The sequence below is a fragment of the Anabrus simplex genome, chromosome 1 (assembly GCF_040414725.1).
Source record: "Anabrus simplex isolate iqAnaSimp1 chromosome 1, ASM4041472v1, whole genome shotgun sequence".
Classification (NCBI taxonomy): Eukaryota; Metazoa; Arthropoda; class Insecta; order Orthoptera; family Tettigoniidae; genus Anabrus; species Anabrus simplex.
This window is the reverse complement of record NC_090265.1, coordinates 911,458,762-911,474,457: the sequence shown is the minus strand read 5'-3', so window position 1 is coordinate 911,474,457 and position 15,696 is coordinate 911,458,762. Positions and strand designations below refer to the sequence as shown.

At 40.6% G+C, this 15,696-nt stretch overlaps 1 protein-coding gene across 1 annotated transcript in view; it reads left to right on the top strand.

The window, feature by feature from the left end:
* Positions 1 to 15,696, top strand: part of LOC136874713 (ankyrin-3) — a 165,534-nt gene that overhangs the window by 92,755 nt on the left and 57,083 nt on the right. The window contains exon 3 of the mRNA XM_067148369.2: positions 9,934 to 10,344. Coding sequence (XP_067004470.2) covers positions 9,934 to 10,344 — 411 coding nt within the window. The remainder of the gene's footprint in view (positions 1 to 9,933; positions 10,345 to 15,696) is intronic.

The window sequence follows — 15,696 nt, the reverse complement described above, 5'->3', positions numbered from 1 at the left end:
TTGATGTAATCATGATGACCCCTGAAAATTTTCGTGACTTCGCCACGGAAAGCAAGAGATATTTAAATACTCAACGCCTCAGCACTGTGAGCTGGATAAGGATTTCAAGAGCTAAACTTCACTCCGTCAAGACAAGGTACTCATTCAACAAGTAAGACCCGTGGAAGGAGTACAACATCCTCAAAATAGGGCGGTCCTATCACGCGATCAACAACATACAGTCCTTACAACCATTTGGAAGGAGACTAACCATCAGCGAACCGAAAAAAGGACTTATTGACTATGCTGGATTTCTTGGATGAAAAAAATCATTTGTTTTACCGTGAAAAATCCACATGAAACATACACGTCAGCTGACAAACTAATTACACAGTGATTTTTCACAACGTATTTCATAGCACGATTTGTGCCTGAATCATAATTAGCATAAATTTGAGTGTTAAACTGATAAATGGATTACTCCTTGATTTTACATGATTTATTTTCAGTAACATCTTCTTCAAAATGTTTGAAGAACTAGTTTTCTTCTCCTGCAAATGGCAGGGAGGGTTTCAGTTAGGTGGAAATGTAGTAAGCAGTCTAGTCTATGCTGACGACTTGGTCTTAATGGCAGATTGTGCCGAAAGCCTGCAGTCTAACATCTTGGAACTTGAAAATAGGTGCAATGAGTATGGTATGAAAATTAGTCTTTCGAAACTAAATTGATGTCAGTAGGTAAGAAATTCAACAGAACTGAATGTCAGATTGGTGATACAAAGCTGATCAAGTAGATAATTTCAAGTATTTAGGTTGTATGTTCTCCCAGGATGGTAATATAGTAAGTGAGATTGAATCAAGGTGTCGTAAAGCTAATGCAGTGAGCTCGCAGTTACGATCAACATTATTCTGTAAGAATGAAGTCAGCTCTCAGACGAAACTATCTTTACATCGGTCTGTTTTCAGACCAACTTTGTTTTATGGGAGCGAAAGCTGGGTGGACTCAGGGTGTCTTATTCATAAGTTAGAAGTAACAGACATGAAAGTAGCGAGAATGATTGCTGGTACAAACAGGTGGGAACAATGGCAGGAGGGTACTGGGAACGAGGAGATAAAGGCTAATTTAGGAACGAACTCGATGGATGAAGCTGTACGCATAAACCGGCTTCGGTGGTGGGGTCATGTAAGGCGAATGGAGGAGGATAGGTTACCTAGGAGAATAATGGACTCTGCTATGGAGGGTAAGAGAAGTAGAGGTAGACCAAGATGACGATGGTTAGACTCAGTTTCTAACGATTTAAAGATGAGAGGTATAGAACTAAATCAGGCAACAGCACTAGTTGCAAATAGAGGATTGTGGCGACGTTTAATAAATTCACAGAGGCTTGCAGACTAACGGTCTATAATGATAATGTATGTATGTGAAATTCTCATTTTATGACTTACACCTTTCCCACGTCAATGCCTCAACTAATGCAAAAAAGAAGAGTTAAAACAGTGGCAGGTATCCGTGACCATGAGTTGAGACTAAGGTTAGACTGAACACTGTGGTTGAATTGCTGGGATCCTATATGGGAAATGGAAGAGGACGAGTTACTTACGAAACAACTAGACGTGACCATAGAGGGTAGGAGAAGCAGAACGAGTTCAAGTAAAAGATGTTTAAAGTCACTGTTTTATTATTTCAAGATGAGCGGCGTGGGAACAGAACAGGGTTTTTGGTTGTAACGATTATTAAGGAGACCTCAGTTCTGTCACAGACGACGCACCAGAAGAGAATGTCCTCCTACCCGTCTAGTTTTGACTGAAGTGTGGGAGAAGTGTTCATTCCTGGGAGTAATTTCACTGCGATTGCTTTCTCAGAGTGTTATCACGTAAGCATTGAGAAATCACAACATTTTAAATCTCTGCCAGATTATCAAATTTATGTCTTCTCACAACATAACGCAGTAAGCATCGAACGCCATGCATTATAAACTTAACAGTGTTAAGAATTCTGGTTCCCAGCTGTTTATTACATCAGCTGTTTTTGTGTGAAAATACAGCAAGTGTTGCGATTTATCTAACGCGTTAAATCTAGAAAACATTACTACATACTTTTTCTTTTCTTGGCCGAGGCTAATGACCGTATTTGTCGAGGCTCGTTTATCCGGTTCTGTCTGTTCGTGTTAGAGCCTCTTTATTTGGAGGATCTCGCTACGCCTATTAATTAATTTGTCCTCTTAATGACCGGGCTGACGTAACCACATTGTACCGTAACAGGAGATTCCGCTCAACAAAATAAAAACAGTCTCAAGCGTGATCACGTGATTTGATCTGCACAAAGAGATCCCTTAGGTGCCCTCGGATAGTTTCAGCGATGGTAATTCCTTAAGGAATAAGATAATATAAGCGAAGAAGCAAGAGTTCTTACAAGAGCGAGATTGTTATCAGCTTGAATAAATTACAAGTAAGCGAGATTCTGAAAAGAAAAAAAAAAAACTTATTCCACCTCCCTCATTGGGGATATAGGGTACGATAAAACAAAATTTAATATCAATTTAAGTTTCTTTATAATATTTTACTGCTTAGCAAAATTCCAGTTAATTTTATATTTCGACATAACAATGGATCACATGAACAATGTTTTTGGTATCATTTTAGTAGCATTCACATTAATGTGTTCACAGGCATTTTGGGAAGGGAGGTACGATCAATGGTGGAGAGCAAGTTGGATGAAAACCAGCGTGGTTTCAGACATAGAGGGGCTGCCAGGACCAGATTTTCGGTGTGTGTCAAGCAATTGAAAAAGATACGAAAGTAATAGTTATGTTATGTTCCGTAGATCTAGAGAAGGCATATGACAGAGCAGGCTACTAAAATACAATGGATTTATTTTGTCTGGCAAGATTAAGGCCATTAGGCCCGCTCTTCCATCTAACCAGAAAACATAATATTAGCATGCGCTGAATTAAGGTAAATAGACAAAATTGAAATATCTTACAGCTACTAAACAATAAAAAATAATAAAAATGAATGAAGATGATGATGATGATGATACACAATTATGACATGACTATAATATTCATAAAATGTTAACTTAGCTCATTTCTATTATCCTTAACCTTCTCATGCATGAATTATTTTTCGTTTGCGTTTTGTGCCGAAAAGCACTCGTATGTGATGTGGTTTACCACAGTGGAATATGCAAACGATTTTTAGTGAATACTATTCTAAGCTTTTAAGATTCAAAGTTGGGTCATTGCTGCCTAATGGCCATGGCTACGTATTGCAAAGCGCAAGTATACTTGCAAGACCGTAGGTCTGTAGTGTCTGAGATTGACGGCAGAGGTACTCCTGAAGCTTGTGGTAACTGGATGGGGAGGGCCCACGGAATATAAACGGTGGTTGGTACGTGTGGATGTTTATGGGGTGGAATACCTTCGGGTGTAGGGCTGTTTTGTCATCTTTTATGTAAAAATAAACGTCGCATCACTGGTATATATGTTAGACTTACTGTGAAGTTGAATAGGTGATAGGGAAAATGTACTACTAGGCATAAAAATAATAAATAATGAATAAACATTCATGAGAACTCTAACTATCTCACATATATACAATCTGCTTTACGTCGCACCGACACAGATAGGTCTAATGACGACGATGGGATAGGAAAGGACTAGGGGCAAGATGGAATCGGCCGTGGCCTTAATTAAGGTACAGCCCCAGCATTTGCCTAGTGTGAAAATGGGGAAACCGCGCAAAAACATCTTCAAGGCTGCCGACAGTGGGGTTCGAATCCACTATCTCCCGAATGCAATCTCACAGTTGCGCGCCTCTAACCGCACGGCCAACTCGCTCGGTCTATCTCATATAAGGTCCTCTTGTAAGAGAGGGTTAATAATAATTGTTTGATTAAAGTTTGAAAAAAGGCTAATTTAAAATATTAACATAACGTACGAACAACAATTTATGACTTGATCTATTAGCCTACTTAGTAGATATTGGTGACAAAGTTGCCCGAAACTAGCAGGTGAGCCCTTCTGGCAGAGGCAGGTAGTGTATTCCATTACAGTGCCGAAAAAAAAGAGGAAAAGATAAAGATCACGCTGAGAGATTGTGGGATCAGGGGTAGATTACTGCAGACGATCAAAGGCATTTGTATTAACAACTGGGCCACAGTGAGAATTTGTGGTAGAATGAGTTCTTTGTTCAGAGTAGTTACAGGGGTTAGATAAGGCTGTAAATTTTGCCATTGTTAGTCATATTTTGCATGAATCATTTACTGAAAGGTATAAAATGACGGGGAGAGATTTAGTTATGTGGACATTTAGTTAAGCTGTTTGGTCTTTGTCGACGACTGGTTCATAATTACAGACTTTGCTGGGAGCCTGCAATGTAATACCTTGGAGCTTGGGAAGAGGTGCAACGTGTATCATATGTCTTCTTATTCTTTAATTACTTCAGTCCAATACACACTTACCAATGAAAATGCGTAGTTCTATTATATTAGGAAAGTTACAAGGGGCGTCTAAGGCAGTTATTTTAAGTGACGTTATCATTTAAACTTGTGATAAAAGCGTAGAAGTGGAGCCTTTTATTGACATTTTTAGCCGTTCACTTTTTGTATATTATGCTGTACACCCTGAATTAGTTTTGCTTGATATCCTGTGCTATTGTGATTGTTTCTGGAATATTTTAAAACTTACTGTCGATTGGACTGAGAATGAACTGGTCGTGATCTTGATGAATCTATATCTATTTATATAAAACAGAATGTCTGTCTGGGTGTCTGTTCCTTATACAAATCCATACCTTCCACCAATCTGAACCAAATTTTGTATACTTACCTTTTAGGACCCTGCGGGTAAGAAATTTTGACATCCCTCTCCATTCTCTAGATTTAGGCCCTTTGGCACATTAACATAGGCTAATGTAGGAGAAATATTCAATTTGTCGTACAAGGACAAGACAAAGATGATTTTAAGCCTCATGACGCGCAGAACAAAACTCGTGCCTAAAACCAGCCGTTTTGGAGATATTGGCATCACACTACCCCGCTCTAGAATGAAGAAATGACCAGCAGAAACTATGGCAACGTCAGCTCAATGATTCTGCAGTAGAATACAGGCCTGGTGTTCGAGGTAGACACGTGCGTAAATGTAGGCTAGGCCAAGGAGAGATTCTGCTACACATATGACTGTCTAAAAAAAAGCACTGTGGGGGTAAGCCACCCCTACGGGTTGTGGTCGGGAGGGGGTGGCATATTTCGGGGTCGCTGAGATGAACAGTGACACTCCGCATGTCGTTTAAGTCCAAGTACAGTTCCCATCTGCATGGGGGTGAGAAGGGCCGAAAAAGGTCCAAAATGGCCCAGTTTATGGATTTGTGTGTTGCACCCCTTTGAGCGGGAATGGAAAGTGGATGAAGCATAAAAGTAATAGGAAACGACCAATATTAAAGTAGAATCCATAGTTTTCGGCACTCCAGATGTCGTTTAAGACCAAGTTCACCCGCATCGGCACGGGGGTGAGAAGGGGTGAACAATAAAATATTCAAAATAACCGAGATTATGGATGGATGTATGTTCCAGCATAGATTTCAAACAAACAAACAAACAAAATGAGTGTGGGGGCAAGACTCCCCTAACTCCGTGACTCTTTGGATGCCGTTTAACTCATACTTAAGGCCCAGTCGGAATGGAGGTTGAGAAGGGGTGAAAAAAGAATGTTCAAAATGACCGAGATTATGGATGTATGTGTTATATTCCAGCATAGCTCTCAACTAAAACTGGTGCACACATGACTTACTATACTATCTGGAAAAAAATTACGTGGGGTAAGACCCCTAGCAGAGGGGATGATACTAAAAATAATCGAAAAGGACGAATATTACTGTCAAATCCATAGTTTTCGGGGTCGCTTAGATGAATACAGACACTCCGGATGCCTTTAAGTTGAAGGTCATACCCCATCACCCCCATCACAGCTCTCAACCAAGCTCGGTACGGATATGAGTTACTATCTCAAAAAGACTATAGGGGTAAGACACCCCTGCAGGAGGCGGATGACATGTAGAATAATCGAAAACAGGCGATATAAGTGTCGAATCCATATTTTCCGGGGACACTGAGATGAATAGTGACACTCCGGATGTCGTTTTAGTCCAAGTTCAGCACCCATCGGCTTGGTGATTCAGAAGGGGCGATAAAGAAAATGTCCAAATTCACTAAGATTAATGTTGTTTACACAGTTTTCGGTGTCGCTGGGCTGATTGGTGACAGTCTCAGTGACAGTTGGAATAGTGTACATCATATCTATAATGCGACGCTTAAATACATTACGTTATGACTTATTTTTATTATTGTTTGAAAGGATCAACTACTTCTCAGACTATCTAGGCTGTCACAAGGAAATACTGTAAGGCAAAACAAAATAATTTCGAGCTAAAACTTAAAATAATACACGTGAAAATATTTCTAAATGTACAAATTTACAGAAGAGTTCATAAAACAATCAATCAATGCCACAGTTAAGAAATCTTAAAAGAAACTCTTGAAACAAGTAATACAAATCCTAAAAGTAAAAGGTGTGAAAGAGAAAATTACCAAAATTGTAGATGTACGTGTGTACAATATCTTCCAGAATAGCTCTCAACCAAACTTCGTACAAATACGAATTACTATCTCGAAAAGGTAATGAAGGAGTAAAACACCTAGCAAACCTAAGGGAGGGAATGACATACAAGAATAACCGAAAACTACCTATATTAGCGGCGAATCCATAGTTTCTGCGGTCGCTGAGTTGTATTTTGGCACTCTGGCTGCCATTTAAGTACCAGTTCAGCTGCATAGGCATGGAGAAAAGTGGTGATGAAGAAAATGTCCAAACTTACCCAGATTAGAAAAGAAAATAATCTATAAGACTTGAAATTAAACTCATAATAATAAAAAATTCTAAACTACAAAATAATTCTTAATCAGTCTACGTCACAATAGCGAAATCTACAAACATTCTCTTTACCCATAATTAACAGGTTATAAAATACCTGAAGGAAACAATAAAATGCCCGGACAGCGCCGGGTAATATAGCTAGTATACCATAATAACACTGAAAGGGGAAATCACGAAATGTCTGTTGAGAGGCAATCGGCTATGAGATTCTTACCCACTTGTCTTCCAAATCCATAGGCACTGGTTGTACTGACCAGAGGTTGAACGCTTCGAACTACAGTATAGCCAGTCTAAAGACTCGAAGCTCCTATGATGTATGTATGTAGCCTACGTATGTATGTATGTATGTATGTATGTATGTATGTATGTATGTATGTATGTATGTATGTATGTATGTATGTATGTATGTATGTATGTTCAGTCTTCAACCGTAAGGCTGGTTGAATTCTCAACAGCTCCGCCATCAGCTGTCATAGATGGCCTAGGTATTACTGAAGAGGCGTACTAGGGAAATGAGGAGCGAGGTAGTTTCCCGTTGCTTTCCTCACTGAGCCAGAAGTTGCAATTACATATCAGTCTGCCAAGCCCACTGAAATGCATGCACCAACCGACCCTATGAGCAACATTTTCACACCATTCATAACAGGGACTGGCTGCACAAGGAATGGCATTACTAGCATCGCTTATACCTCAGTCACTTTCTTATTGTCAAACCCAAGGATCAATGAAAGTAATAAAATTGCTCTAGCTCATACCAGAAGACAAAGTGCACTGTAAACACTAGGTCCTGCCAAGCAAAGGTATGCTCCTTTGATATTGATAGTTAAAATTTTGTTTTGCTTTAAGCTTTCACGATTTGGGATTGTGTGTGTGTGTGTGTGAAATGAGACAAACTGCCAGACAACTTGATGTACCGCGAAAAACTTGCCCACTTCCTCATAAGTAAACTCATCCTGTGGATCGGGGTGGTAGATTACATCCACCCTTACGACACCCTGCCGGTCGTAAGAGGCGACTAAGAGAATAAATGTCCGCGGAGCTCTTAAATTGGGAGCGTGGGTTAACGACCACGAGTGCCCTGTCTGTGTTTGTCGTTTCCAACTAGGACCAGGCTCTTTCCTATCCGACCTTCTTTGGCCACTCTTCGTTTCAAGTTAGAGCGGATCTAAGGAATCCGAGCTCCTATGATACTGACAGTTATATAATTGTTTTGCTTAATGCTTTCACGGTTTAATATAGCTTTTTGTGTTAATGTCGTGTGAAATAAGGCTAATTATTAGAAACTGCTTTCTTGGTGCAAAATTTAGCAACTGCAGGATTTGCTTTGTGATAACGTTTTGAACAAAATACCCGTTAAAATCATTCACGTCCACCCGTACGGCTCCCTGGCTGAATGGTCAGCCTTCGTTTCTGAGGATCCCAGGTTTGATTCCCGGCCGGGTTGGAGATTTGAAAATGTTTATTTCCCCTGGCTCGGGGACTGGCTGTTTGTACTGTCCCCCACATTCCTGCAACTCACATACCACACACAATACTGTCCTCCGCTATACACGATGGATCCCGCCCACCCTCGTTGGAGGGTGTGCCTTACAAGGGCTAAACAGGGTGAATCGAACATGTCCTCGGACCTCCTGGCATTACAAAGCCATACGATAAATAAATACAGTAAATAAATAGTCCGCCTCTGTTGTGTGGTGGTTAGTATGATCAGCTGCCACCCCCGAAGGCCCGAGTTCGATTCCCGGCTCTGCCACGAAATTTGAAAAGTAGTACGAGAGCTGGAACGGGGTCCACTCAGCCTCGGAAGGTCAACTGAGTAGAGATGGGTTCGATTCCCACCTCAGCCATCCTGGAAGTGGTTTCCCGTGGTTTCCCACTTCTCCTTCAGGCAAATGCCGGAATGGTACCTAACTTAAGGCCACGGCCGCTTCCTTCCCTCTTCCTTGTCTATCCCTTCCAACCTTTCCATATCCCACCAAGGCCCCTGTTCAGCACAGCAGATGAGGCCGCCTGCGCGAGGTACTGGTCCTCCTCCACAGTTTATCCTCAACCCAATGTCTCACGCTCCAGGACACTGTCCTTGAGGCGGTAGAGGTCGGATCTCTCGCTGAGTCCGAGGGAAAAACCAACCCTGGAGGGTAAGCATATAAATAAATAAATAATAAATAAATAAATAAATAAATAAATAAATAAATAAATAAATAAATAAATAAATAAATAAATAAATAATCCACCCCCGTGTTTGGGGATTGCAGCGCCGTGTTGTGAAGGTAGGTGGCACTTTAAAGAACCGACTCAACTTCAGGATTTTAATTCTGGTCTGAGGGCTTCAACAGGTTCACTCAGCGTCGTTAGATCAATATTGTAGAGCTGTGTGATGAGGCAGTGAATATAATCAAAGAGGCAAGATGATTGAGGACGTTTTCACGCTGATAATAGTTACGCCGATTTCTGCAGGCTATCTGGTTGGACATTTGTCATCTTGACAGCTCTACAACATCACAATGGACTGTATGGATCTTTTTTTTTCTTTTTCTATTTGTTTTACGTCGCACCGACACAAATAAGTCTTATGGCGACGATGGGAAGGAAAGAGCTAGGAATGGGAAGGAAGCGCCCGTGGCCTTAATTAGGGTACAGCCCATTTGCCTGGCGTGAAAATGGGAAACCACGGAAAACATCTTCAGGGCTGCCGACAGTGGGGTTCGAACTCATCTCCCGGATGCGAGCTCACAGCTACGCGATCCTAACCTCTCGGCCAACTCGCCCGGTAGGACTGTATGGATCATGGGAGCTGGAAGAGGGAGGGAGGTTAGTTTTGGGGATTAACAGTAGCGCTACTTTGTTGCATAAAATTGCCTTACCGTTTGTTTAAACGCTCTATCCCACTTTGTATTGTGCTTACAGATAGTGGAAGCCATTACTTTCCTCGAAAGGCCTTTATGACCTGTTTGGCGATGGCTTTATTTTTTAAATTTTATTTGATGTTATGCTCTAATATATTTTTCTTCTTCTTTTTTTGAAGGTATTGCTTTCAGCGGGTGCGGATCCTAGCCTCCAGAGTGACCGGGGAGAAACGCCCCTTCTGGAAGCATTAGAGAAAGACTCAGCCTCTTTCGACGCTGTTATCTTGCTGTTAATATCGTCTGGTACGGACCTGACGCTACACACAGCCTACAGAGAAACGGCTCTTCACTTAGCCGCTCGTAAGAACCGATCATCACAATTGCTGTCAACACTCCTGCAACACGGAGCGCCTCCCAACGCAAGAGATCTCCGAGGAAACACGGCTCTTCACCTTGCTGCAGGTCGAGGATATACCAGGGTCGTGTCCGTACTGCTGAACGCGCCCGGTATCGAACTGAATGCTTCGAACAAGGAGGGGCTCACCTCTCTACATATAGCCGTTGAAAGTGGCTTCATACAAGTTGTCAAGGTGAGATTGAAATATTCATTTTGAAACACATTCTGTACACATGGTCCAGATTTTCCCTAACATAAATATCTAAAAAATGTTCGTTGCTATTCTGTTTGTCTGTTTCATTACAGAGTCAGTGTATTTACCCGTGTGATGTCTGAATCTGTATGATTATAGTATCGCTATGTATACATAATTAACTGAGGCTTATGAGTCGGAAGAAAGCGGCTATGGCAAACCACTCCTGAGTGTGGAATTTTAACCTACTACTCTTTTCAGCGATCTATGGTTATTTCATGGTGGATGCAGTGTTTATTTATAGCTCTCCTGGTCCAGATCTATGTATGTTGTGTGGCCTCCAAGGAGGCATGTTGAAGGTGTTTCTAGTTGACGCCAATGGGTAACCTGAGCGTTACTCGTTGGCTGAATGGTCAGCGTACCGGCCTTCGGTTCAGAGAGTCCCGGGTTCGATTCCCGACCGGGTCGGGGATTTTAACCTTCATTGATTAATTTCAGTGGCCCAGGGGCTGGGTGTTTGTGCTGTCCCCAACATCCCTGCAACTCACACACCACACATAACACTATCTTTCACCACAATAACACGCAGTTACCTACACATGGCAGATGTCGCCCAGCCTCATCGGCTAGAAATAGCCACATGAAATTTATTTTTACCTGAGCGTTTCGGTGTGTGTGTGCGCGTGATAATGATGTAAGGAGACAGTGAAATCCGGCGCATAGACTACTTCTCTCAAACAACACCAAGAGGGTCTTTTTAAGGCTTAACATCGCCATCCGACGGACGAATCACCGTCAGCAGCATCATATGCCCTCACTCTATATGAACACTGCGGAAAGGTTTGGAACGAAACTCATGCTTTTGGCACACAATCTAGTAATTAGAAATTGTATAGACCTACCGCCACCTCTCCTACCCTGCCGGTCAACGTTTTTGATGGTGATTTTCTTTTTCACCAACGGAACTCGAACCAGCTAACTAGTAACTACGGTGTCAGACTTGACGTCTAGCATGGCTCACCTCTGGTAAGATATAGTCTTTACAGTAGGCCTACACTGTTTCTTCAGGTATGGGAATTTTGTTGCGGTCATCAGTCTGTCTCAATCCCACCTGTGGCTTTGACAATGTAAAATTGTCTAGAAATCAGCCATTCTTTGTATAGTCAGTTCTTGCGATGAACGGTGTGAAAGTGCCGCTTATAGGATCGATTGGTGTATGTTTTTAGTGGGCTTGGTATATTGACTGGCAATAGCACATTCTAGCCTGTTGAGGAAAGCAACGGGAAACTAACGTATTCTTCATTTTTTCTAGGACACCTCATCTATGATGCTTAGACTATGCTGAGAGATACTGGGGATCCAACCAGCCTTCGGAGCGAGGATACGATATACATACTTGGCATAAGTCAGAGCAAAATGTAGCTTACACTAAACTCTCAAGTCTCATTTATGACTGTGACAGCATAGCAACACCTGACGTGTGAGTGGTAGTGTCTATTAACATTTAGAACTCGGCAAGTGTGTCTGGGTATTACTCATAGGACCAGTTATGCTGTCTTGCTCATTGAGGAAAGCAATGTTTAAATACCTCACTCCCTCATCTTCCTTAGTATGCCTCATTAGAGCGCCAGCCACCGTTTTTTTTTTTTTGAGGGGGTGAGGGGGGGATAAAACACTGATTTTGTGAGATCTCCAAAGTTAAGCAACATTGGACGTGGTAACCACTTGGATTTTTGCCCACGTACTGATGGCTAAAGGAGGAGTGGAAATGGATTGACTACCCATCTGCAAGTAAATACATATACTGATCTAAAGCCAAACTCAGTTTTTTAAAGTAAATACATGCTGAGGGTACCTGATACAGCTGAGGGAACTGACTATTTCATCAACATCCAGTTGTTTTCCCTCGGCTGAGACAATCAGTCCGATCATATTGGTGGCTGAACCTGGAATCGCAATCACGACAAGTGGGGGAAGTTACTTCGTCAACTCGAGATCATGGTTTCTCGGAGAGAAGCAGTGGTATTATGCCATCTTCGGATCGACCACGGTATAGCAACGCACTCCTACTTACTGTAGGGAGAAGCCCCTCACCCCCGGTATGTACTTGTGGCGGTCAGCACACCTCGTCATTCGTTTTATGAGGGAAAATAACCTGTTTTATCGTGTATAAAAGTGAAATATTTTATTCGTTAGTATTTTATGGTTAACTATGTTTTATTCTATTGACTCTACTTTAGTTAGGCTTTGTGTATTTTAATATGTTATTTTAATTTTAATGGCATATATGATACTAGCAAGATACCCGTGCTTCGCTACGGTATTATACTGACATTTATAACGGAATGCTTAACGTTTTATATATAATCCGCCGAAATTCGCGATCTGACTCGTTTTCTGAGAGAATCTGCCAAAATTCGCGATCTGACTCGTTTTCAGAGATTACGGCAAAGTTCCTCTCATTTTTCAATCTTTCTTTCCAGCAATCGATTTCGTACTTCCCGGGCTAGGTCCAGGTATTCCACCCGGTCAGTTGGGTCCCTAAATCTTTGCTATCTTTTCCTATAGGCCTAAGCATTTTTGATATTGATCAAATCCTTAAGGACATCCGGCGTGGTGTCGTCTTGGGTGCCTTGGCGGTACTGAGCCCTCGGCCGGACTGCAATCGTAGTCATTACCCGGCCAGGGCCCGTTTTCAGCGCGGTCCGCACATTTTGACGACGGTCCAGAACATTTTATTATTATTATTATTATTATTATTATTATTATTATTATTATTATTATTATTATTATTATTATTATTATTATTATTATTCAGGACTCCACAGCAAGATGCCAGACCGCTACTTGGCGGTAAATTACATCTGCTGCCAATGTCATTGCTGACTATGTCACCAGCACCATCGTCGCGCGTAGGCAAGTGCGCGGGATTTCTGGCGATACGAATGATATACTTCCGTGCATTAACGACCTTATTATAGAGGTGAACAATTGCACAGGCAATATCATTCCTATCGTTTATTTCCAATATGTTTATATTTTTATTTATATGCCAGGAGAATCTACTGTAATCTAAGAACGTTCTCCAAAGGAAAACATGGCTCTTGAAAACGAACCCAGGAAAGATTAAAAATGATCGGTTTATGATCAGAATAAGTACACTGAAAATCCACAGCCTGTTTCCAGTCATTCGACCGGGTCAGGAATGGAATGAATGAAGGGTTCATCTAGCGGCGAGGATAGGAATTCTGCCGGCTGCCGAAGCCTATCGCACTCCTCTGGGGCAATGATTAATGAGTGTCAAATGAAATGAAATTATAGTGGAGAGTGTTGCTGGAATGAAAGATGACAGGGAAAACTGGAATACCCGGAGAAAAACCTGTCCCACCTCCGCTTTGTCCAGCATAAATCTCACATCGAGAGACCGGGATTTGAACCACGGAACCCAGCGGTGAGAGGCCGGCCTGAGTCACGGAGGCTCCTAATAAGTACATTATGAACAGTAAAATCAATTGGACTCAACTCCATTTTCATCCCACCGCAGTTAAGTTGATTTATCCCCCCCCCCCAAAAAAAATAAAGGCGTGTTTCTTTATGTTTAAAGGAGATTCCAAATACCAATGTTCACGTTTGTTACCTTCAGTTTTGAGATGTAAGTATACCCATAAAAAATATTCACTTTTCTCACTTCTTTTCACAACTTCCTCTACCCCTAAGTGAATTTTCCGGCTAAAAGTACTTGTTTCCTCAATAGTAAAGGATCTTCTAAATACCAATTATCACAACTCTAGCATCTTCAGTTTTTGAGATATGTGTGCTCATAAAAGGTATTCAACTCCTGTTCACTCCCGCCCCCAAGATGACTCCTCCGCCCCCCCCCCCCCCAACGTGGTTTTTTTAAGGACATCAAAATACCAATTGTCACGTCTGTAACAACTTTAGTTTTTATTAGATGTAAGTATCCTCATACAATTAATTGAACTAATTTTTCAATTCTTTCACCCCTCCCCCCTTAATTGGATTTTCCGAGAATACGTGTTTCTTTACTTTTAAAGCAGATTCCAAATACCAAATTTCACGTCTGTAACATCTTCAGATTTTGAGATATCACTATCCTAATTAAAATAATTCAATCCCATTTTCAACACGTTTACCCTCCCACCCACCCAAGTGGTTTTACCGAAACCAAAAAATACACGTTTCTTTATTTTTAATAGAGATAAAAAGATAGCATTTTTCACTTCTGTAACATGTTAAGTTTTTGAGATATACTGTAGAAATTCTCATTTTAAAATTCCACCCCCTTTTTACTCCCCTTAAGTGGATTTTCCAAAAACCAATCACCTATGTTTCTTTACTTTTACAGGAGAATCCAAATACCAATTTTTACGTCTGTAATATTTTACGTTTCTGAGATATACTGTAGATATAGTCCTTCTAAAAATTCACCTCAATTTGTCACTCCTGTTTAACCTCATTAATTGGATTTTCCAAAAACAAAAAAATACGTGTTTATTTATTTTTAAAGGAGATCCCAGATACCAATTTTCAAGTCAGTAATATCTTCAGTGTCTGAGATATAAGTATCCTCATTACATTCAACCCCTTTTTCACCCTCCTATTGGAATTTTCAGAAAACGAAAAACACGTGTTTCTTAATTTTTAAAGGCGATTCTAAATATCAATTTTTACATCTGGAAACTTCTAAAGTTTTGAGATATAGATATACTCATTTTAAAAATTCACCCCCCAACTACTTGGATTTTCCAAAAACAAAAATTATATGTTTCTATATTTTAAAGGAGATTCCAAATACCAATTTTCACGGCTGTAATATCTTCAGTTTCTAAGGTATAAGTATCATCATTAAAGGTATTCAACCAATTTTTCACCCCTACTATTGGAATTTTCCGAAAAAAATGCGTGTTCCTTTATTTTTAGAGGAGATTCTAAATACCAATTTTAACATCTGTACACTTTTAAAGTTTTGAGATATAGATACACTCATTTTAAAAATTCACCCCCTTTTCATCCCCCATTATTTGGATTTCCAAAAACAGAAAAATACGTGTTTCTTTATTTTTAATGAAGATCCCAAACACCAATTTTCAGGTCTGTAATTTCTTCAGTTTCTGAAATATAAGTATCCTCATTAAAGGCATTCAACCCCTTTTTCACCCCTCCTATTGGGATTTTCCGAAAACAAAAAAATACGTGTTTCTTTATTTTTAAAGGAGATTCTAAATACCAATTTTTACATCTATAAACTTAAAAATTTTTGAGATATAGATACATTCATTTTGAAAATTCGCCCCTTTTTCACCCCCCATTAATTGGATTTTCCAAAAACGA